Consider the following 24,016-nt stretch of genomic DNA (forward strand, 5'->3'; position numbering starts at 1 on the left):
GGGCAGAGACGAGTTCTGTGAAGATCTGATCACCCGGGGCACTGGTGTGATTTAAACTTAAGTGTTTTAGTTAATTACAGTTGTGTTCCTACTTGCAGGATTAAGTCACCCTTTGGCTGGAGGACAAAGATCTGGGCCTTGCCAGAGCTGGACCCCTAGAAAGGCCTGCAGCTTGGACCTGTGTGACGTGGCTGTGCACAAGGAGGAATTTAGGAGCAGTTTCTGGCAGGAGGGCAAAGGTCCTGGGGCCACAAGGAGCTGCTCGCCTGGGGCAGACTCCTGAGTACAGAGAGCCCCTTTGTGGGTAGGGGTATTCTCTCCAGGTCTTTGCCCCCCTTCACCATCTCAGAGGCCGGGGAAAAGTCATGTGTTTAAGATGCACAGAACTGGTCTTGTCCCGAAGCAGGAGCACAAGGTGGGCACTGCTTCCTCCCCGGGAGCTCATGAAGGCTTGGTTTCCCAGCTCTCCCCCTGGGCCCCTCCCACTCTGCTTGGGATCCAGTTCTGTGTGCCTGGCCCCCATCCCCACAGCCAGGCGAGATACCACACCCTCGTGGTGGTTTTGGCTAACCCCTGATGTTAGAGGCCCCTGCCTCGCTGCCCACACCCCCACCCTACCAGCCCCTTCCCAAGAATATGGGGACCACAAAGAGAGAGGTCTCCTGCAAGAGCCAGCACTCCTCCACCTTCTTCCCCTTCTCCAAATAAACATCCTCTCTGTGCCTGGGTGCCCAGGGTTTGAGCGACACAGGCTGTTGGGTGAACATGCCTGGTTCTTCTCCCAGCCCCCAAGGGACATTTCTCTCCTCCCTGCCCACAGAGGACCCAAACCTGCCAGCTCTGCTCAGACAAGTGTGTTAGGCAATTCGCTTGGGTTGGTTTGAGACCCGTCCTTTTTGTGTCCAGACCTGTTTCCATCAGCAGCCGTGGCAGGCATACGCCCTCCCCTCACTGCTGCTGTTGGGACGGACAGGGGACATTAATGCACGTGTCCACGTCTCACAGAGCTGACCCGGGACTTTGTCCAGCTGGGCCCCTGGAGCAATTGAGGGGCTGCAGGATGGACAAAGGCATGCGCAGCGGACCTGCTGAGGGCAACACCAGGACCCAAGCCCAGGGGCTGCAAGGAACACCGCCGCAGAGGCCCCCCAAGGCCCCACATCCCAGCAGACGGGTCTGGCTCAGCAGCTGCCATGGACAGGCTGTGGCAGCCCAGGGGCGCCCTTCCCATTCTGGCACACCTATCTCTGGCTGTGCAAGGCCCCGCGAGGAATGGAGTTTGCCATCAACAAGTGAAGGCTGGCATGGCTCTCGGCCCTGCTCCATCCTGAGGCTGTGTTGTGGAAGCTTGCCCTTCCCTCTGACCCCAAGCTGGCATGTGCCTCCCCCTGTTGCTGACCCCTGCCTGGTGACTCCAAAGGCCTGCAGGTGCCAGGAGGCCAAGCCCATCTGCTCTCCTCTTCTCGGCTTCAATGCCTCTCCCAAGAAGTGGCTCCAAGTTCCGGCTCAGTGCCCTTGCCTCCTCTCTGGCCTTGCTCACCTACTTGTTAATGAGTGAATTGAGTGAGTGCAGTGACTAAATAAGCCAGGCAAGGAGCTGTGTGATCACCACCCTCCTCCTGGAACTTCCCTCACCCAGAACTTGGCGCAGAAGAAAAGACAAAAGACTATCAGCAGTGCTTATAATTCCAATTCTTAAAAAACAGATTTTCCCAACAAAACACAAAACTCCCCATCCCAAAGCAGCTAAGCGTAACACGTTAGCGTTAACAGCATTAACAGCAGAGAAAGGCGCTAAGTCACAGACGCAACATCGTGGCTGGCGGCTGACACGGCCGGAACCCAAGGGGCAGCACGGCTGCACATCGCCCCACAATAAATAAACACGGTGCCCTCCCATCAGGGAGACGTGAGGGTGAAGTGAAGCACAACGGCTGGACAAACACGCGCCTGTTATGCCAAAATCTGGCTTAAAAAAAGATTAACCCACAAGCAGGAACGCTCAGGACACCTGTCAGTAGTGTGATCAGGAGTGGAGTCGGCCCAGAAGGCCGACGTGGCAGAACCAGGGTGCCCGGGCCCCAGAGCCCCAAGAATGCAGCCCAGGCCCCCAACCTGCTTTCACAGATGCTGGGGAGCCACACCCCCAGTCTTTCCGTATAAAGGGAGCTCAGGGCCCCCTGCCCCTGCAGGGGTGACAGTACCCCATCCCCCAGGCACACATCCCAGGGAGGTCACCAAGCTCTGGACAGAGTCACATGGCCCCTGTGCTCCGCCAGGTCACATCAAGAGCCGGTGGTGGACCACGAGGTAACCCTAGTGCCGCCCCCAGGGCCCTGCGGGAGGAGGCCGAAATCTGCCACAAGACTGCTGGGGCCCCGTGGAGAGGCAGAGGGCAGTGCCCCATGTACACCCAAGAAAACTGAGGCCCCAACAGTCTCATGTCAGGCCTCCAGCTTCCTCGGTGATGTTCTGCCTCCAGACGCTGAGCCGGGCCCCAGACCGTGGCCTGGGAGGATTCGCTTGGTGAGGAGACGTCAGTGGATGCCATGTTGGGAGCTACAGGCTGGCAGGGCCTCCTGACCAGCATGGGGAGGGAGGGCTGGACATCTGGCTGCCTCCACTTCAGCTTCAATGTCCACCATGGGCACCCCTAAGCTGCTCTCTCTGGGCCTATCGGACCACATGGGGCCCCAGAGCCCAGGTGGGTGATGGCTGGACTGGCCACGCAGAGCTCACGTGGCCCCTGGGAACCAGCAGCAGCTTCTTCGGCTGCAGCTGAGCAACGAGGCCCAAGGGCTCGGCTCAACCCCACCCTGGTGAGGTCAGGGGTCATAGGCCAAGGCAGGGCCTAGAGGGAAACTGACCGCAGATGACACTGCTCCCCAAGCAGGCTCCGTGGAAGACAGAGAGCCTGCCCAGCAACACCAGACGAGCTTCCGGGCCTTGGCTGCCTCCCGGGCCTTGGCTGCCTCCCGGGGAGAACGCTATGCGAACTACAACAAAAGCCTCCTGTCGGGGCTGGGGGAGGCCGGGTGTGCGTGCTGGCCCCAGGGACAGGTGATGGGGGCGGGGCCTCGGCCAGGAGCTGGGAGCACCCCAGACAGCTGCCAGGGCTGCGACCCAGCCCTTGAGGCCCGGGGTGGAGGGGTGCACTCATGGGACACAGATGAGAAGCCCCTGAGGGGTCGAGGGGTCTGCTTACAGATTTCAAGTGTGAGGCTTTGGAAGAGCTAGAGCTTGATTTCAAAACTGATGCAGAACAGGCCTGAGGCCGCACTGCCCACCATCTGCCACAGGAGCCACTGGACTCCTCGAGCCTCTGCTCAGGCTGGCGTTCAGGGTGGGCTGTACAGACAGGACCCTGGAGATGTTCTGAGTGACAGGGTGTAGTCCCCCGCACCCCCCACAACTGCATGTACTGACGGGAGGCCCAGCTGCCCCTGATCTCTGCTTGGAGCCCTCTGCCCACAGCAGGTGCCAAGGCACCGCTGTCCACCAGCCCGAAGGCCCTGCTTTTACAAGCCTCTTCTTTCTCTTCTCCGGGGGAGGGGAGGGAGCTAGCGCAGGGCTTTAAGGCAATGAGACGTAAGCCCGGAGGTTAGTTTCACGAAAGTCACTGCATCTACAACAACGGAGAAACAGGGAAGCCGAGCACATGTGTCCAGGCCACCATCCAGAATCTGGTGACAGGACCTGGCCCCTCGGAAGAATGCTGTGCTGCAGACAGTGTCTGGGGAGAAAACCTTTCCACCCCATTTCTTAAAAAAATAATTGTCTTGGTAATGTTAACCCGACCCAAGACTTAAGTTAAGAAAAAATAATACAAATAAACAAAGGTGAGAAGGGAGGAGGCCCAGTTCGGGAGGAAGCCCGCGGCCTCCTTGGTCCGATGTTCCTGCCTCCACGCTGGAGAGGTATCCGCGGACATCTGCCTTCAAGGGACTAAAATCGTACCAGGGTTCACCGTGGCCTGGCTGGCCCCGGGGCAGGGACAGCGGGGGCCCCGGCAGAGCTGCCTGGATGGTGGGACCGAGTTGTTCTCTCAGGGCAGCCTCCTGGTTCTGGTCGCTTACGTCTCCTGGGGAACCACGTGCATGAGCTTCTGGCACAGGACCGTCGTGGAAACTGCCGGGAAGAGAGGGCATTACTCAGGTGCCCTGGCCTGGTGCCTGAGGGTCAAGGCTGCACGGGACGTGGGCTCACCCAGCCCTGCTGTCTGAGTCCCGAGGTTGTAAGAGAAGCCAGGAATTCACGTGTGGGCATCACGCCCCAGGCCTCCTGCTGGGGGGGCATGGCCTGCGCCCCTGGCTATCTGCTGGGACTATTACTGGAGGGTGGCGGGGATGGTCAAGGATCCTAGCAAAGGAGCATCCTAGCAATGGAGGCAGCAAGTGAGCTGCCTCCACCCCTCACCCCAGTTCAGACCCCGGGACCCATAACGGGATGATGGGCCTGGCTGCCCGCACACCCACCACAGGCCTCAGAGGGGCTGAAGCAGGTGGGTGTGTGTGCTATGTATGGCCCAGGTGATGCTCCACAAGCATCACTAGGGGGGCATTTCAGGACGGAGGGGCCCTGCGTGTGTGTGACCACTAACATCATTTCACTGACAGACAGTGCCCTGGGCCCCAGGCAGGTGGCCAGCAATTCTGGGACAGCTCCCTGGGGGGGTGTTTAAGCCCACCCAGGAGCCTGTTGTTCTAACGGCGGTCTCAGCACAGGTCCTGAACAGGCCTGTCAGCAAGTCCCGTGACCGCTCTGAGGGATCCCGTTTTCTCCTCCCTTGCTTTTCTAGGTCAGCCGGCTGGCTTTAAGCTGGCGGCAGACGGGGGGGGGGGGGTGGGGGGCGATGCTTTTGTTACTTGGCAAGAGCAGCCTGGTTTTCTGGAATCCTTTGTTTTGAGATTAGCTGGTGCCAGGCTCAGCGTCTTATCCTGAAATACGTGGGCCAGGTCACCGCCAGACAGGCCTGGCTTGGCCACTGCGGGCCCCTCAGCCAGGACCTCGCACATCCTGATGCGGACCACCCCCACTCCTGCCAGTGACCCAGGGCGGGGGGCACTGCCCGCTGTGCTGCTCCTGGCCACTGGACTGAGGTCAGAGGAGCACAGCCAGGTGGGCGGGACAGACCCCCGGGGGATGGAGGAGGCCCGGCAGGCAGGGAGGCACTCACAGATGCTCTGGAGCAGCCACTTGGGCTTGTCTCTCCACCAGACCCCGAGGAAGTAGACGGGCAGGCCGCTGAGGATGATGGTGAAGCCGATGCCGCACTCCACGGGGGTCTTCCAGAAGGAGACGGCGATCAGGAAGAGACAGGCCAGGATGAAGAACACTGGGAGGGCCAGATGAACCTGCCAGGGGGGCTGCAGCTGACTCCGGGGAGCCTGGAGTCTCCTCCGTGTCTCTCCTCCCGTCCACACCTGCCACGACCCAGCCACCCCTGGAGCCCTCTCTCCACCCCTGCTGAAGCTGGCCTTCCCCGGGGCCCACCCGGCCTCTCCCACAGACCCCCAGACAGCCCTGTGCCTGGCTGAGCCTTCTTGATCCAAAAGGGCCACCATGCTGCCTGAGCAGCGTCTCTGCTGTCTGCCAGGGCCTGAGGTTCCCTCAGGCTGGCCTCCCTGAGCTGCACTGGCCTCTTGAGAAGCGGACCCTGCCGCGTTCTCCGTTTACCCAGCTCAGCACCGGGCAGCAGGCAGTAATTGCCCAAAGACCAGCGGGAGCCGGCGGGTGAGCAGGAACAAGCAGGCTTCTCAAGGTCAGAGGAGGGTGTTCTCCCAGGTTCCCACATCACAAGGAGGGAACCCTGCCCCCCACCAAGGTCGCCTGATGCGGGGGTGACACCTCTGGGAAGACCGCGGCCACCACTAACAAGCAAGATGTGCCTGCCTTTTCTGAGGGTCCTTGTCGACAGGCTGGACCACAGGTACACAGCCGCTGGGCAGAGAGCCCCACCCACACACAGCCAGGGGCCCAGGGACACTCGTCCCCCTCTGCAAACACTGTGCCTTCTGCCAGGAGGCCTGTCTACACACGGACTCCACCCTCTGTCTACACACTGGCAAGAGACCTGGGGAGAGCAAGGGTCCCATAAGGTCAGCCCAGACTGCCTGTACCACAGCTGGCCTCACGGGGACAGCACCCCCCACAAGCAGGGAGCCAGGTGGACCAGGGCACTGAGGTTGCCCTGGCGCCCGGGGAACCTGTCCAAGGCAGGAAGGCCAGGCCTGGCCTCTGCAGGACTGCTAGGTGGGGAAGCAGGCAAGAGGCCTGTGTCAGCTGCAGAGGGTCTCCGCCCTCGATCCGACACCACCGTTGGGGGACAGAGCTAATGTGTTCGCCAGGGCCTTGGCAGGTGTGTGGCCCTCTCTGTGCAAAAAAACGGTTGCCCTTGGGGAGCTGCCCCCATTACCAAGTGGAGGAAAGGGAGAAGGCCCTCTCAGGCTAGGCGGACAGGGGGCAGACAGTCTGAATGGACCAATCGGGGACAAAGCTGGGGGACATGTCCCACCCTGCAGCCTGTCGCAGCACCCCAATCCTTGGTCACGCCAGCGCCCGGCCCTCCCCAGACAGTGTGGCAATCCTCACTCTCCCCACCCCCTCAGCCAGGCAGTTCAGTGCTGTCCCAGGCTATTCGGTCCCCTTGCCCTGCACACCCGCCTGGCGTGGCAGCCTTCTTCTGCCCCTCTTCTTTTGGCAGAAGACACGCTCTAGGAGAGCAGAGCTTTAGGGGGTCATTTGTGATCTTGAATGAACCCCAGCACCTGGAATCACACGCTAGGCCATCAACAGTCGTCTACCAAACTCAGTCCCTCGTCCAGATCAGAAGGTATTCACGCACTGATCAAGGTGCCCTTGGGGAAGACGCCCTGAGCCCTTATCTGTGGAGGGGACAGCGTGGACGCCCAGCCCTCACCCTGATGGGTCGCTCCAGCTCCGGTTTCTGGTAGCGAAGCCAGAGCATGCCAGCGATGGCCAGGGCCACGCAGAGCCAGTTGAAGAAGCTGAAGAAGTTGATGACGGAGAAGATGTCTTTGGAGAAGGCGTAAAGCAGGGTCATGACGCACTGCAAGCAGAGGGCAGGCTGTGAGCCTCAGGACGTGCCGGGGGGAGGGATGACCGCACGCACCCCTTCCTGTCTTAGCGGAATAAGTGGTCTGCACCACGCGAGGGTCCTCAGAGCAAAGGGACGTGCTGATGGCAGGGTGGCTGAGGCCCTGGGCTTCACGGAGGTGGCAGAGGCCACATCTACCCTGGTCGGGAGGTTTGGCATCAAGTGCCTCTATGCTGATTTCAGATTTTTTTTTTTAACAACTACCGTGTATTAATTCTGGAGAAATAAAACACTATCTTGTGCTCTCTGGCATCCAGGGGCGCGTGTGATGAAGGGTACTCACTTGCACTCACCTGTCTACGTCTCGTCTCAGCCTGATCCTCAGCCTGGCCGGCACCAGGTGGAACCAGCACAGGGGTCCCCAGACAGGGCGTGGCCCCCTATCTCAAGTGATCCCCAAGGAACACGCCTGTCCTCCACCTGCCAGTGACCCCCTACGTGGAGGGCGGGGACTCACCGTGAACACCAGTGAGGGTACAGGCGTCAGCAGCCGCGGGTGGATCATGGAGAGGATGGAGGGCAGGTGGCCCTCCCGGGCCCCCACGAAGAACAGCCTGTGGACAGAGGGGTGGCGGTCAGCCTCAGCCGAGGGACTCGGGCATGTGGGGGTAGAGGGACCTGTGCTGTGGGCCTCGGTGTCCCTCGAGGACGGCTGCTGAGGGGTCCCATCAGCCCTGGCCCAGCAAGGTCCAGATGAACCCACGACGGTCTGGATGGACAGGGTAGCTCTGTCACCTCTAGGCAGGGATGGGGATTATTTCCGAGTCACGTGAACATCCTGACAGCTATGTTATTACAACTAACAAGAAAGAGAACCCTGAGAACTCACGTGAGGAAGCTGTGTGCAGTGGCGACCCACACCCTGTCCTGCTTTGGCCCCACGGGGCCGGCATGACAAAGCCGCCCTGGCCGGGCTCACCTGGAGGATGTGAAGAGGGACCCGTTGACGGAGCCGAAGCAGGACAGGCCCACGAAGACGGGGATGATCCAGGACATGACACCCAAGTGGTAGTTCCCGAAGTCCTGGATGGACACGGACCGTGAGCCCTGCCCCCAGGACACCCCCTGCCCTGCAGTCCCTTCCTGAGACACCCCCGGCCCTCATCCACACGACCCTTCCCAAGGAGCTCAGTATTTATTCAGATGGTGGACCAGCCTCTGAGGTGGGGCTAGAGGTGTGTAATGGACTCAGCCCCTCATCTCTAAAAACAGCTGGTGCCAGGACCAGCATCGCTGAGCCAATCTAAAACCGTCCGGGCGGCCTGAGCACCAGCGCCGTTAAAGCCTCCTGGGACCCCCACGTGCAGCCAGCACCCTGCACGCCTGGTGGGCCTGGCAAAGCACCAGCTCAACCCCTCCTGGTAGGAGGGTGGTTTGCAAAGGAGAGGCCCACTCCGGTCCTGTCTGAGCTCAGAGGGCAGGGCTGGCATCTTACCACGGCCACGGCCTCCGACGTGAGCATCTGCTCGGGGGTCAGCGTGGTGAAGTAGGCCAGGTTCGTCAGCACGTACACCAGGGTGACAATCGGGAGTGAGATGATAATGGCCAGGGGCAGGTTTCTGGGAGGACCGGGCGGGCAAGTCAACAAAACAAGGCCCAGCATGGGGCCAGCCGACCCCTCAGTGGCTGAGCCCACACCTCACTGCCGGGGGAGCGGCACGTGGCTGGAAGGCGGTGCATGGGGCAGGGCAGCCGTGCAAACGTGGGCCAGCAACCCAGCCCGTATCTGTGAAGTGGGCTTCCTACCCTTTCTGTGGGAGTATGCTATTCAAGGCCTCCCGCCCTCCATGAGCCCAACCCCAGGGACCCTCCCTGCACTGCACTGGGCTGGGCCCAAGGATGGGCTCTTGGATACAGCGAGGCTTCCTCCTCCTCTCAGGTGAAAATGATGAAAACACACACCTCTGTTCACACACGTACCTGTAGGGATTAATCATCTCCTCTGTGACAAAATTCAAGTAATTCCTAGAATTCAGAGAGCAGACTTTTACCATATATTCCTTTTGTCATCGGAACAAAAGAACGTAGGTCCCATGGGACCCTTCCTGGCTGCCCTGGGTGGGGAGGGGGGACCCCCACAACCCCCAGGCCCCTACTGAGATGGCGATGGTCCTGCCCCTCCCCACACGCCCGGGCAGCCGCACAGTCTCCAAAGGGTCAGCAGTGTCCCTAGAGGTTTATCTGAGGAGCCCCTTCTTGGGGGCCGAGAAGAGCACCAGGGCTGCTATGGGGGCCCCTCTGTGCTTCCTTGGGATGTGAGGGGTCTCCTGTTCCCAGAATCACCACGGCCGACCGAGATATGTGGGTTTCTGGGCGCTCTAGGGCCCAGGCGTTCTAGAACCTACCATCCCCCGTAGGCAAAGAGGCCGCTGTACAGCGCCAGCACGATGTTCCCCACGTCCACTTTGGTGCCTTCAAAGGAGGACTTGGGATCCAGATTGGCTACGCCACCTGGCAGAGGCCAAACAGACAGAGAGGAGCTCTGGGTTAGACAGCGCGGCACCGAGGGCAAGCCACAAGTTCCGGAATGTTCCTGGAGCAAAACATGGTCACAGACAAAAATGCAACAGATTAGATGCACCTGTGAGCCACCCGGGGCCAAGGGCGTGGGGGCCGAGGGAGCTCGGCTCTGCCCTGAGCGTGAGGAACGCAGCCCCCAGGGCCTTCCTCTGGACCCCCAGATGGGACTGGTGGCTCTGCAGACCCCTAGCTGTGCCGAGCACCCCTGCCTGTCTGTGCCTGGGGGACAGGACACCCCGTGACGTGGCTCTGGGGCAGAGACCTGCTCTCCCCCTCAGCACCAGGAGCCCAGAGCTGTAAACCCAGGCTTCTCACCCCTGCCCCTGGACGCAGCAGACCCAAGGGGCTGTAGCTAGGGAAGCACGGTGGGCTGCTCTTTAACCCAGATGGACATATGGGCTCTTGGACACAAGGGGGCTGGCTTCTCAGCTGACCATTTCTACCCTAAAGGGCCCCAGGTGTCCTGGGCTTGTGGCCGCACGGGTCAACCTCTGCCCCACCATCAGCTGGCACCTCTGGCTATGACTCCTGCGTCCCAAAAGGACACGTGTCACCGGATTCAGGGCCCCAGGAAACCAGGCTGGCCTCAGCTCCATCCCTCCCTTTTCCTAAATGAGGCCAAATCCAGATTCCATTAGACGTCTCACAGGGCCCCCCCTCAACCTGGCACAATAGACATGAAACATGGGGGTCTCAGAAGGGTCCTTGGTTACCAGCACGGTGTCTGGCCTGCCTGTTCTGGACTGTTACACAATCGGTGAAATGGCCCCTTCATACCCAGGGCCAGAAAGACTTGCTCCATAATGAGGCACCAGCCTGACAGTGGGTGCTGACACAGTAGGGATCAGCCAGTCCCCACGGGGGGTCAGTTCCTGGCTCCCCAGCTCTGGGGGTGGTGGTGGCACTGATATACACCTCAGCGACTATCACCTTCGTGGGAGAGGCTTGCAACAGAAGCAGAGGTGCTAAGGGGAGCAGAGTCAGCGTGCCGGGCACACGGAGCTGGAGGAGCTGAGCGTCAAATTGAGACAGGGACAATCTCTCACCTGCAGGTGAGGGTCTGAGCAGGGGATGGGGAGACGGAGGCTGCCATGCCACCCCTGGGGCACGACAGGGAGGCTCCCGTGAACCCCTCCTTCCACCCAGCTGAAGCCTGCACTTCCTTCCAGGCAGCACCCATTTCCTCCAGTAAGCTCCTCAGGGGAGAGACGGACTCTGAGTGCCTGTTTCTGGGTCCGCATGCCTGCACTGTCTGCCCTTCACCTCCAGCCTAAGCTGGGAGATGGATGGGGGATGGCCGCTTCTGCCCACCAGATGAGGCCATGGTCTCGTGATGAGCACGGGCTCTGAGGCGGCTGGCACCTCACCTAGCCCACCACCCACATGTGATCCGAGTTGGATGCCTGGGTCCCGAGACTGCCCGGTCACAGGGTGATCAGCAGGGCCGGGGGCGGCGCAGAGAGCTGGACAGTGCACCTCAGCACAGCACCCAGAGCCCGGCCAGTCCCCACGCAATGTTCTGGAATGTACATCCCTTTACATCTGTCCCACCATCAGGGACATGGAGGCTCGGGCCACCTGCCAGGGGCCTGGCTCTGGGACCATGAGGCGCCCGCAGCTCTCAGAATTCTGCAGCTGCTCCCGAGAGCCCAGGGGAGCCCCTAGTGCCTCCACCATCCCCGGTCTGCACAGATCCCGTACCCCCACATGCCTTGCTGCTGCCGCCACTGGCTTCTAGGGCATCAAAGGTCTCTGCCAACAAGGGCTCCTTCCAAGGAGCGAACTTGCCTTTCTCCTCAACCTGCGCCACTTCCCTACCAGGACACGCCTCCTTGTCTCCTGCGGATTCATGGGCAGCTTCCTTGCACACAGGCTGCGAGATAGAGCTCGGTACATCTGCTAGAACTGGCTCCCACCTCAAGCACAACCCTGAAGCAGTGACACTGCCTGCATGTGTGTGCACGTGGGTGCACACCCAGGAACACACACACGTGCACTTATGGGCTGGAAACACCGCTACGCAGAACAGCTGCTGTTTTTGCTGAAGATGAAATTCGAGGCTTGAAATACAGGCTGGGTTTTCAAGTAAGAACCACGGTTTTTACCCCTGACGTCTGGAAGCTTGTTTTCATCAAGGGTTTACTCAGCTCTGTGGACAACCAGCCTGGTGTCCTGACGTGAAAGCATCATCGCCCTGAGACGGTGGATGGAATTCCTGTCCCCAGAATTTCCTGGATGTACAGGGTGACTTGTAGCCTTGAAACCCCAAGAGAACACAGTGGCTATGCCCGAACTCAGACTGAACAATCTCACTGGGCTGCCCAGGGGCCTCTGAAGGACAGGTGTAGCTGGGCCGTCCTTCGGGGAGCTCCTGGGTTGTCTGGGGCCTCATTCCCTGTCTACAAAGTGTCCAACTCCCCTGGAGGAAAGTGGACATCCCTGCATCCCAGACCCCACATCCCCACCCCCACCCCATCATTCCTGGCACAGTGTGGGGGTTGGGGGGAGCTCTGCTGGGAATCGGGCAGCTTTGGGCTCCGACCCACTACTGCAAGCCCCTCTGGACTGCCCCCACCCCGTCACCTCCCTCCTGCTGAACTGCCCCAAGTGAACGCACACAGGCCCCCTCAGCGGAGCCCCTGGGTTTGTCCAGCTTCTGTCTGCTGGAGGACCTCCCAGACCAGGGCCGCAGCTGCACCAGGCACCCAACCAAATGCTGTCCGATCGCTGCTCTCCTCCCCACGGGCGCCTTGGAGCAGGCGCCGGCTCTGCTGGCTCCACACGGCACTTGGCCGGGGACCCCCAAGACGGGCACAGCTTTGGGGTGGCGGCGAGGGGACAGTGGACCCACTTGCCCATGCCTTCCACACATCCCGTCAGGAATGGGGCCCTCAGCGCAGCTCTGGAGAACTGAGGGGGGCCACCCGCCTGTCTCCAGAACAGCAAAAAGCCGAGTGAGGTGGCCAGAGCCCCAGGGGGTGATGTGTGTAGCCAGCTGCCCAGTGCCAGCGGCCAGCGCAGGGGACACACATGGGGTAGCCCTTCTGGGAGGGCAGAACCCAGACTCCACACAGTGGTCTCAGCCACCCACCAGCCCCAGCAAGCAGGGGACATGGTGCTGACCGGAGATACACCTGGGGCTGTCATGGGGGTAAGGGTGGGGTGGGGGCCACCTGGTGGGCGAAGGCGTGTGCCGCTGGACAGGGCATGAGGAGGCTCCCCCAGCAGACGCTGCAGGGCAGGATCCTGCCCTAGAGTGGTGGCAGGTGTCTGGGCCACGGGCGAGGGCTCCCACGGACCCCAAGCTGGAGTGCGAGTCTTGCGTAAACATAGAGCTCCAGGCACCAGACAGACACAAGAGAAATGACTGTGCCGATACCCCACCCCTGCCCATGACCACGGAGCTCCCCACTCCAGCTCTGTCCTCACAGGGCCCCCAGGCCCACGAGAGGCAGACAGGAAAGTCACCAGGGCAGACAAGCGGGGAGGCCCTCTTGTGGGGCCTGGGGTGTGGGAACTCCAGCAGTTCAGTGGGGTCCCCTGGGCCCCTCCTTCTCTGGGGCTTCTCTGCAGACCTCACAGGGCCACAGGAAGGTGAATGCTAGCAGATAGCCACACACCGGCCCTTGGGCAGCTCTGGGCACCAGGCAGGCCTGCCTGCCCGCCAGGATCCCTCTGAGAACAAGGGGGATTGGCAGGGGAGTGTCCACAAGGCCCCAAGGAGCCCATTTCAGGAAAAGCAGCCCAAACTCCTGCGTCATGCAGACAGGGCCGTGGGAACCAGCCGGGAGAGCCCGGGGGTGCAGGCGCCCCTCCCTCAGAGGGGCCGTGTGCGCACTGGGACGTGCCAGCCCCTCTGGATCAGAGGGCAAAGGCTCGCCAAGGTCTCTGTGTCCCCCTGGGACCGGCCTGGCCTGTCACCCTCACCACAGCTGGGCCTGGGCCCAGGCATGGGAACCCGCAGCCAGTCTGGAGATGGCGGCTGGTAGAAAGCCAGAAAAATCCCAGGGCCTCAGCGTGACCAGGACTCGCCCCTCCTGCCACAGCCCCTAGAACCCCTCCCCGGATGGGAGGCCGACTGTGAGAAAGTCACCCCCTCAACCAGGGCGGGGGAAGTTCACTGTGCTGGAATCTTTCGCTTGGTCCCTCCATTACTCTTGGGGTTCCACACAGTTATTGTGTACGTGGTGCCAGGTGCTAAACAGGGTACCCCCAACAGTTATGTCCCCTCTGGAACCTCAGAACATGACATGCTCTGATAAAGAGTCTCTGCAGATGTAATCAAGGCAAGGATAGCAAGGTGAGACACCATGGACTAAGGTGGGCCCTATTCCCCAAGCGTCCTTGTAAGACAGAGACATGGGGGCCACGTGAGGATGGAGGCCGTGTGATGTGGCCATGAACCTGGGAAGCACTAGGCAGGAAGGCCCCTCCTGTGAGCTTCGGAGGGAGCTCGGCCTGGACTGGGGACTGCTGGCCCAAGACTCTGAGACCGAAACTGCAGTGTCTAAAGCCCTGTCCGTGTCCTGTGCTGCGGCCACCCCAGGACACTCTGCAGAGTGAGGGCTCAGACGCCCCCGTCTCCATTCTGCAACACACGGGCACGGTTGGGACGTGAAACAGCCTGGCCATGGACCCCGCTTCTCCATCACTGGCCGAGCAAGCAGGTGCTTGGCCACAGGGCTGAGCTCTGCCGAGAGTCAGCTGTGCCCTCTGCTCCATCCACAGACCAGGAATCCCTGGAGGGGGTAGAGTGGGGTGGGGAGGTGTTACATCTACAGTGGGCTTGTCAGGGGTCCTCTCTCCCGTTTCCCCACCCTGGGCTGGGCACCTGGGGTCCGGTGCCTGTTCTTTAGCTCTGCCTAAGGGGGTGGGGGGCGAGGATGGGACGGTTCCCACGGCCAGCCTGTCTACTGTGTCATCTATCTTTTAAACTCCTGGAGGAGCTGCCCTGGTATGAAGATTCAAAGGACCCTCTCCCCACTGCACGGGCAGGCAAATCTGCGAGCATCAACTGTGCCCACTGCACAGGCTGGGAGACCCCCGAGCACCAATGGCACCCAGCACAGGGCTTTGCCCTGCTGCCGCCAGCCTGCTGCTGACCACCCAGGGCGGGGCTGAGTGGGGGCGGCACGGAGACAGAGCCAGCTGCCAGGCCTTTGATTTCTTCTGGGCGGGCCACACAAGCAAAGCATGTGGGCTGCACAGACCGACAGGAAGGTCTCAATTAAAAACCATCAAAGAGCACCCGAGGGGGTGAGCTGCCTGCATCAGTCCTGCCACCGCGGCTGAGGCGGCCCATCTGCGCGTGACCCGCTACTCTGGGCATCTGGTCCGCCAAGCGCCGGCCCTGTCTCCTGGGGCATGGGTGGCTGGGGGAGGACGGAAGCCCAGCCTTGGGGCCCCAGTCAGCGTCCTGCAGTCCTACTGTGGTCCCGACCCCTCTAAGACGGCCTCTGTCACGGGCACCCTGAGTCCTGCACTGGGGTGGCCAGGCCCAGGAGCATCCGAAACGTCTCCCCCCGACTTTGAAGAGAGCAGCTCTGCTCACAGGCTGCTCGAGGCACCTGCCCACGACCCAGAGACAGGCCTGGGGCTGCTGTGGCCACTTATCATATGAGGATGTGAGGCTCCAGGAGGCACAGTCTCCTGGAGAGACTGGTCCGAGCCCCAGATCCTCCCGGGATGAGGGTCTCCTCCAGGCCCCACAGCTCCCCGCCCACCGACCTCGACCACCAGCAGAGCTGCTCAGGGCCTTCCCCACCACGTGCCGACACCACCCTGGGGCAGTATACAGGGTGGGCAGACCCGAGGGAGCTTATGTCCCTGCACACGGTGACCGTCCACAGTGGCCTCCACACCCAGGACTCCTGCTGAGCCCAGTGCCAGGTGAGGTCGCGGGGCTGCTGTGGGGGGTGTGGGGTGGGGCTGCCTGGTCCCCTCCCATGACCTCCAGCAGGGGCACCCTTTATCTGCAGGGTGACCCCAGCCACAGCATCCACGCACCCACGAGGTCCCACCGTGTGTCCTCTGGGCAGGGCTGGGCTCCAGAGACTCGCCTTCTCTGTACCTTTCCCACCCTCCAATCCAGGAACATTCGGCTGAGGGCCTTGCAGGTGCTATAGGTAATCGGCCAACAGACAAAAGCAAAAACACAAAAAACTGCCCACGCTTCTCTTCTCGCTCAGCCCTGGTCCTCAGGGCCCCACTCCCAACCCTGCCGTTGGGCCTGCTACTCTGTGGCCTCCCCCAGCTGAGCCGTGCCCGCTGGGATCTGAGATAATCTCAGTCTCCCCCTTCCTGAAAAACCTAGGAGTGGTCTCGAGGGCCCATACGCCCAACTCCCCCACCCCCAGCGAGCCCCTCCCACACCTGCAATCTCAGTCCAGGACTGCAGAGTGGTCCCTGGTCACACCAACCCCCGCTCTGGGCCTCAGAAAAGCCATCCTCATCAGGGCTGACCCTCCCCAATCCGAGTTTTCTCTTCATGGGTCTGGTCCTGGGGAAGGAAGATAAGAAGGAGGGCAACACTGCCTGTGAGTCTCACGGCATCAAGGGTGAGGCTACAGAGGCCTGCAACCGGACCTGCTGGCCCCACACCCCAGCCCCTTCTGCAGCCCCGGGACCCCTGGGCTCCACGCAGGCTTGGAGGGGCCAGGCACTGGGTGAAGGACAGCAGAGACAATGCATGGGCCAGTCTGTGAGACACAGGTCATGCCCTGCAGGTGCAGTGCGGCCCGCGGCCTTCCAGGCACCATGGTGCTGAGCCCCGCCTGAAGGGTCCTGGCCCTCCTGCCGAGGTTCAGCACGAGACCCTGGGGCAGCCACCGGAGCGGAGATCAGGCGGCGGTCGTGGGGAAGGGCGGTTTCCACAAAGTCCTCTAGAAGGGAGGGGACCATCTGGAGGAAAACCAGTGGACAGGAATTCTGCAGACGCTGCACTTCCTCCCAAGTTCAGAAAGGAATGGCTTCAGGGGGAGGATGTTTTCCACGGCAACAGAATTATAAACACGTTATGTATTCAAGCTGAACAAAAGCTCTTTGCTATCCCTGCTGAAATCTGTGTTCACAGAAGTCCAGTCCCCTGCATTCCTCGGCCAAGCGAGTCTCCCTCAGCAAGTCCTCCTTGGGAGACATGACACAGTTCCCAGCGGGACAGGTTGGTGGCACAGGAGGGGTTTCTTCTCCCACCTGTCGGTTCCCACCGTAAGCTCCAGACGGCAGGGAGTCCCCTCCGCCTTGACCACACCCCCTTGACACCTGGAGCCTGGCCTGGCCAGCGTGCTATAGACACAGTCTTGTCTTCAGGAAAATGCTGGGGCGTGAGATCCCAGGAAGCCAGGGGACACAGGCTGGTCTCCCACCTCCTGCCCCCAACTCTATCAGCACCTAGATGCAGAGTGAGACTCCAGGGTCTCTCCTTACACACGGGGCTGGGGTGGGGACCTCAGCCCCGCAGGACCACTGACCTGCGGCAGCTGAGCAGATGGCCAGCCTGGCCTACCATCCAGCTGTGCCTCTGTTCACCGAGACACCCCCTTCAGAAACGGGGTTGACTCCACCTGCCCCTGCCCGCCCTGGATAAGCTCTGTGGGCCACCCATCATGCCACGTGGGTGGCCATCGTGGGAGGGGTGGGGATGGCGGGCGGGCATCCGCATGGCACCGGGGGCCCTGGGTGGGGCACGGGGGCTGGGGGCACGTTCCCAAGTGGAAGATTCACCAGCACTGGCAACAACACCTCCTGGCCACACTCCTGACACGGCAGGCGCATCACCGAGTTCTCCCCTCAACCCCCCGTCACCACCACGCCTGCCCTGTGTGGACAGGGGACCACGGTCTGCGTGGTGGACCCATTTCTCCCACTGCTCCAGGACCGACAACTTGCCAGTGACCACATTCACTTGGCCTACCTCAGCATCAGCGCTTCTCCTGGGACCACCCGACCCACTGACTCCAGTGAATCCCCTTAGCCAAGACGGTGGATCTGGGGCCAGGTGTCCAAAGGCAGCCCCCCGACCCTAGGTGCACTCACCCTTCCCGATCTGGATGAAGCCGAGCAGGATGATCAAGGCCAGCGCCAGCAGCTTGGCAGCGGCGAAGGCGTCCTGGACGCGGGTGGCGGCCTTCACGCTGTAACAGTTCACGGCAGTGAGTAGCACTGTGGAGACAGGGCAGCGAGTGAGTGCTGTGGAAACGCGGGCAGAGGGGCAGGCACTCCCCAGCCCCTTCCCTGGGTCTGACCATCTGGACTTTAGAAGGGAGGGTACCCAAGGCCACAGGCTGAGCACAGGTGCCCCCAGGCTGCCATAACAGAATGTTTCCTGATGGACAGATTTCAACCTCCCACGGGGAATCAAAACCCCACCTGCACCTGCACCTGAGTCCCTCCAGGGGGCACCCTTGAGAAGCACAAGCTTCCATGGTTGGGGGGGCAGGGTGTGCACGCAGTCACCTTTCTGCTCCCACCTGACACTTCAGCACAATTTATCCGACACCCTAACCTCTCAAGGGGGGAACCCTCTCTTCAGAGGGTCCTCGTAGGATCCCCCGGGGTGACAGCGGATGAGGCCTAAGCCTGACAAGCCAGGGAGGGAGGGTGCAGGGGGTGCTGAAGGAGACGTACAGCCGGGGGTCCCATTGGTTAGACCAGAGAACCAGCGCCAACTCTGCTGTTGGTGTCAAGGCAGGTACTGAAGACCCCACCCCAAGGCAGTCCCCGCGGTGGGGTGGGGACGTGGGGCGGGGCACAGGGCAGGCAAGCCGGACTCCACAAACTCAACAACACAGGCAGGCCCCACCTAGGACCTGGGGAGACCCCAGACCTGAGCGGGGGCAGGGGCTGAGTGCTCAGGGGCCTGGCGTGAAGGCAGCCAACTCTGTAACTCAAAAGCAAACAGAATGAGATGACAAGAAAGAAAGGAACCGGCCCCACCCATGCCCTCCTCCACCGCATCCCTTGTGGATGAGATGAAAACAAAGGAACGAACCAGCCCCCAACACCCATGCCTTCCTCCACCACGTCCCCCGAGGAAACACGCCCGGCGTGACGGCTCTCGGAGTGGCTCTGCCTCATGCCGCTGCTGACACCAGCTGCCCAGGGGGCTGGCCAGGGCGCAGGTGGGGCCTTTTATGCCGGGTGGGCTGGCAGTCAAACATTAACCGGACGGCCTGGACCCATGGGAAGGACATCTGTCCACCATGCCCCACACACAGCGCTTCTCCAGACAGAACCAACCTGGGCTGGCAGGTGCCACATGGCTCCCTCCCGAGCTAAATTAATTACATGTACTTTTACAAAGTGAGAGAAAGGCCCCCAAAGAAATAAACCCACGCTAATTAACCAAATGAGACACGACCGTCCAGGTGGGCGAAAAACAGGAAATGGCCCCATGAGTTCTGGTTAGGACCAGCCCCTACCCACAGCTTCTCTCTCGGAAATTAACTGATACCGAAATACCACCCTCCCTGTCCTTTTCTCTTTGCTGTGCTAAGCCTGGCTGATGCAATGGCTGATCAGGACTGTCTGTCACACCCCAGGAAGTAGGGGTTAAAATCTGCCTTAAAACCAGTTGCCTTTGGCCCCTGCTCCTAAACTGAAACCTTCAGATGTTCCCCACACCAGGTACGACAGTGGAGGGCTGTGACAAATGGACCCGGAGTGGCCCTCACTCATGGGGACGCTGGCCAGGCCCCTAGGGCTCCCAGTTGGTGGTCCTGCACTTGTCAGAGGCAAGCTGGTGGACAGCCGACTCAGGGCGGTGGGGCCCATGTGAGGCCTTGAGAATGTGGGGGCAGAGTCCCTGTCAGGGCACCAAAGCTGTCTTCAGCGGCAGGAGTGGAGCCTTGGCTGGGAGAGGCTCAGATGAAGGGGCCGACGTGTGCAAGGGGCACCAGTGAGCCTCAGCGTGTGGCTCGGGGGTGGACACACACTCAGTCCAGGCCCTCCAGGTCAGCCCCAAGACAGCTGTCCTGTATTACACACATCAGCACTGCCACTCCCAGCACAGAAGAGGAGCCAGAGGCTTAGAAAGGACCCCTGTTCTCCGTGACAGGGGCAGACCTGGGACTCTGGGGCCCCTCGGATACACACCCCCCCCACTGTGGGTGGGGAGAGGTGGAGCGGCAGGGAATTCCTTCTCCTGAGCATCCAGGACGGTGCAACTCACCACGTGGCTGGGACCCAGGGTGAGGGGGCCCTGGGAGGCCAAGCCGAAGTGCCCGCCCACCAGTGGCCCGAGGAGCCTGGGCACAGCAGAGGGCGAGGAAGCGTGGGGGGAGGAGGGACCTTTCCGGGCAGTCCTACATTTCCTCAGATGGAAAGTGACAACCCTGAGGCCTTGGTTTCCGTATGCAGCAAGAGGCTGGCAGATTGCATCACTCCTCCATTCATGCTCCAGGCCAGGGCGGAAGCCGGAAGCCGGGGCGGGGCGAGGGGGGCGGGCAAGGCGGGGGGCGGGGCGGGGAAGAGGCGTGGCCAGAGCCACGGGGAGGGGGAGACGCTCCTGCCCAGCAGCCCTCGCTGCTGTCATCTCTGCACACCTCAGCGGGTTTGGGGTCTCCGCCCCAAGGTGAGCGGGAGCTCCCCTCCCCACCCCACAGATGAGGTCTCTGAGGATCCAGGAAGGGGATGTGGCTGGCCAAGCCCAGCCCCAGGGCCCCCCTTCAGGAAACCAGAGCCCTACCCTGCAGGCGTCCCAGCCCCTGTGGACCCAGGAAAGGGGTGTGGCTGGCCAAGCCCAGCCCCAGGACCCCAGGGCCCCGTGGACCCTGAGCTTAGCTCTGTCTCAGACAGTGGAGGCTCTGCGGTTGGGAGGGAAATGGGCTGGATCCCAGGACAAAGGGGACTCTGTAATATTCCTTTCTTTTACAGAAAGAATAAAAACATAGGAGACGTTAATGTTCATTGACTTTGGCCGATAAGTAAATGCTTTACTACTCCCCATAATGTCTTCTATACGGGGCTCCATCCTAGCCTTAGACAGCAGGGCTGGGAGGACGTCTGGGAAGCTGGGTTGGCCTCTGGCTGCCCTGGCTTTGAGTCCATCACCTCAGCAAGGCGCCTCAGCTTCTACACCACAGGATGGAGGGGGCATCCGGGTGGAACCAGGGTCTCTGCTGTCACCACCATGGTTAGGGGCAGCCCCCACCTGTGCTTCAGGGCAGGGGGCACAGTCCGCCCCAGGGAACCAGCAGGCAGGCACTGGCTGGAAGCCGGCCCCCTTGGGGTTCCCAGTGCTGACACCCCCCAGATAAACACCAGGCAACAGCTGGGGCCGGAAGATAGAGACTGGTGGGCTCAGGAGAGGAGCAGCTGTGGGCTGTGGGCAGATGGCAGGGCAGGCGGGGCCTGGTGGCTGGTCCCACAGGCCTTCAGGGCCGGGTCTGTCCTGGCCTTGTCTGGCTGTGACATGCCACCTTGCTGCCCTGCAGGGGTGCCCCAGTTCTACCTTGCAAGGGGGTCGGGGCCTCAGGTTTCCGCTAGTGGGCCAGCCACCTCCTGCAAAGTCACCATCCCCCCATAACGAACTCACAGACTTGCACTTGCACTCTTGTTCCCTCACTTGCACCCATCCTCATGTCTGGGAGGGCAGGACATGCTGCCCAGTGAGGGAGGGACACCCCCGGCCGGCCTGGGGGGGCTGCTCGCAACCCATGGCCACCTGGACCACTGGTCACGCTTACAGCCTGACCAGGAGCGCCAACTCCAGCTGCAACCTGGCCAACCAGGTGGCTTGAGTTCAGAGTCCTGTCCGCAGACTGCCAGCCACCCCCACCCGCGATGCCGACTTGCAGGTAGAAGGCACTCTGAGCAGGGTGAGCATACAAACGGGAGGCGTGCACCAGGGAACTTATCTATCTGAGCAGCACCTAAAGGCTCTGCCCAGCCTTGCTCAGCCTGACCTCTCCCCCCGGCCTGACCGGTTATCTCACTTTCCAGGCCTAGGATCCACCTCCGATAACTCTTCACACACAGGCTGTCAGCTGTCAGCCACTGCGGGCAAGCCTCCCAGCCCCCAGTATATGCTGGACTTGAAACACAGTGGGGGCTGTTTTCACTTAAAAACACCAAAACAAAACACACCAAAACCCATTTCCCTCTCTGACCGAGGGTAAAACCCTCATGAGCCTTATCAGGGCTGCCCTTGGATTCTGTGCATGCCAATAACAAAATAACAACCTTGACAGCTGGGGCGAAGTATGAGCATCCACTGTCTACACCTCACTCAGTGCCCTCAGGGTCCCTCACCCTAACCGCCTCTGCCGGAGTTCAAACACACCAGAGCAAGGTCGTGGGCAGGCAACAGAACCATCCAGAACCACAGCATCTGGGGACTGGCTGCCCCCACTCATCAGAAAATTCAGCCACCGTCCCCATGTCTGTGAGGGGGCTGCAGCCATGGACCCTCCCTTGTCCCCAGGTCTGCAGGGACCATCCGCCCTCACCCCCCAGAATGAAAGGATGAAGGGCCCATGGACCAGAGCCTGGAACCTCACTATCAAGAAGCTGCCAGTGAGTCTCTTTGAAAGAGGTGCCTTTTTTTTGGGATCCTTGATAAAAAAGGACTAACACTTGAGGAAAAGACAGTCTGAGGCCCCACACAGGTGGGAGGGGCTGAGATGCCAGGGAGATGAGCACTGTTTTATCAGAGCTTTGCTGGCAGGCCACCGGCAGCGCCCCAAGACAGCCCTCGGTGGGCCCTGAGATGGGAGAGGAAGTGGCTGGCAGGCCACACGGGTTGCAGGAAGCCAGGCCAGCTGGTCTCCTGGGGCAGCAACTGGTACCGGGCCAGAGAGCAGCAGGTGCTGACCACCATGACCGCGGCCGGACGAGCCCCGGGCCCAGGCAGCCAGCCTGCCCATCGTCAGAGCCTCTACCCATCAAACAGGGTCACTCACTGGGCATCTGGACCCAGAGCCCTGGCTGCAGGTGGGCCAAGGCGGCTGGGAGAGTGGCTGGCAGTGGGGCTGACTGCTGAAAAAGCAGCAAGTCGCTCTGGGGTGTGTGTCCTGCCTTGACCCTATTGTCCAAATCCACTCGCCATGCAGGGACCCAGGGCTCAGAGGGTACTCGGTGAACCAGCCCCTCCGCTCTGGTCCTGGACTCCCTAACGTTCTCTGGGCTTGGGGTGAGCCCCCTCACCCCCAGGCCCAGCCTCCATGGTGGCCTGCGCCCTGCACCCCGCATTTTTTCCCTTCCTGCCCTAACTCCCCCCCCCAATAACAGACTGGTGTCCCATTGAGTGTACCACCTCCCAGAGCATCTGACTGGGCAGGCCTAAGAACCCACCGTTTCTGACAGTTGAGAGGTGCTGTCCAGAGGACCCACATGGAGAACCAGCAGCTGACTTCACGACGTGTAATTCTCCTTTACTGGCTCCAAGAGAGTGAATGCCCAGGACCCATCCATACCCCAAACATCTGAGGAGGCCAGCCTCACCTCCAGAGGCACTGAGTGCAGAGCCTGCGCAGGGCGACAGCTCGGCTCCAGGACCACCAACGACCCCAGCCCTGGCCACTCAAGATCGGAGCTTCCAGAGTCTGGAGCACTGAATGAAAATGAGGGAATTCCAGGAGCAGGGGCTGCTCGGATGGGACCCAGGATTCCATCTAATTCCCATGTCCAATCTCTGCAGAGACAGGCCGTGGACGCAGGAGCAGGCAAACACAAAACCGCAGTCCAGTTGGGATACAGCCCTTGTCGATCACTGATTTCTTATGAAAACAGTTACTAATAGGCCGAGTCACATTTTCAAATGCGACCAGCCCTGGAACATGTGTTTCGTGTTTTCCATTTTTAACCTGGGCTGGGTGATACCCGGCCAGAGCTCCCCAACCCTTGCTCGGAGGCAGAAGTCTCAGCCAGCCTCTGAAACCAGGACTGACACTTCATTTCAAACACACCAGAAAGAGGCAGGTTTAGTCCAGTCTGAGATCTGCTGACACGCAAGCTCTGAAGTTAGCAGGAAACTCCACATATAGCCACATCTCATTTTACTGGGTTCTTCCAAAGCAGAGCCCTGCAGAATAAACAGAGGTCCCCAAAGCCTCTCCCACAACCCCAAGAACACCCAGGAGCCACAGGAAGGAGCCCTTCTAAGTTGGTCCCGATTTCTCACATGCTGTGTGATCTTGGGCTGGTGACTTGGCGGGTCTGAGCCTCTGTATTTCCTCATCAGCTAAGTGGAAATACTGCTGCAGGCCCTGACTGTCGAGCCTGCAAGTTACTAAACTGAGCGGTCACGGCCAAGTGAAGATGTGCTAAGGAGCCGAGGCTGTGTGTGCAGGTGTCTCCAGTTAGTATCCATCCCCGGCTCGCACCTCTATGGTCTGGAAAGCCCCACCTCACTGCAAACCCGCTGCACCTGAGGGGGATGGG

At 61.0% G+C, this 24,016-nt stretch overlaps 1 protein-coding gene across 1 annotated transcript in view; it reads right to left on the bottom strand.

Moving 5' to 3' along the window:
- Positions 1–1,719: 1,719 nt before the first annotated feature.
- SLC7A5 (solute carrier family 7 member 5) overlaps positions 1,720–24,016 on the bottom strand; it is a 28,431-nt gene continuing 6,134 nt past the window's right edge. The window contains exons 2-10 of the mRNA XM_052655702.1: positions 17,672–17,797; positions 9,463–9,568; positions 9,038–9,082; positions 8,553–8,676; positions 8,037–8,140; positions 7,575–7,671; positions 6,920–7,069; positions 5,177–5,354; positions 1,720–4,128 (exon numbers count right to left, since the gene is read on the bottom strand). Of these exons, the coding sequence (XP_052511662.1) occupies positions 4,073–4,128; positions 5,177–5,354; positions 6,920–7,069; positions 7,575–7,671; positions 8,037–8,140; positions 8,553–8,676; positions 9,038–9,082; positions 9,463–9,568; positions 17,672–17,797 (986 nt within the window). The 3' untranslated portion in view covers positions 1,720–4,072. The remainder of the gene's footprint in view (positions 4,129–5,176; positions 5,355–6,919; positions 7,070–7,574; positions 7,672–8,036; positions 8,141–8,552; positions 8,677–9,037; positions 9,083–9,462; positions 9,569–17,671; positions 17,798–24,016) is intronic.

The sequence above is a fragment of the Budorcas taxicolor genome, chromosome 18 (genome assembly GCF_023091745.1).
Source record: "Budorcas taxicolor isolate Tak-1 chromosome 18, Takin1.1, whole genome shotgun sequence".
NCBI classification, from domain to species: Eukaryota; Metazoa; Chordata; class Mammalia; order Artiodactyla; family Bovidae; genus Budorcas; species Budorcas taxicolor.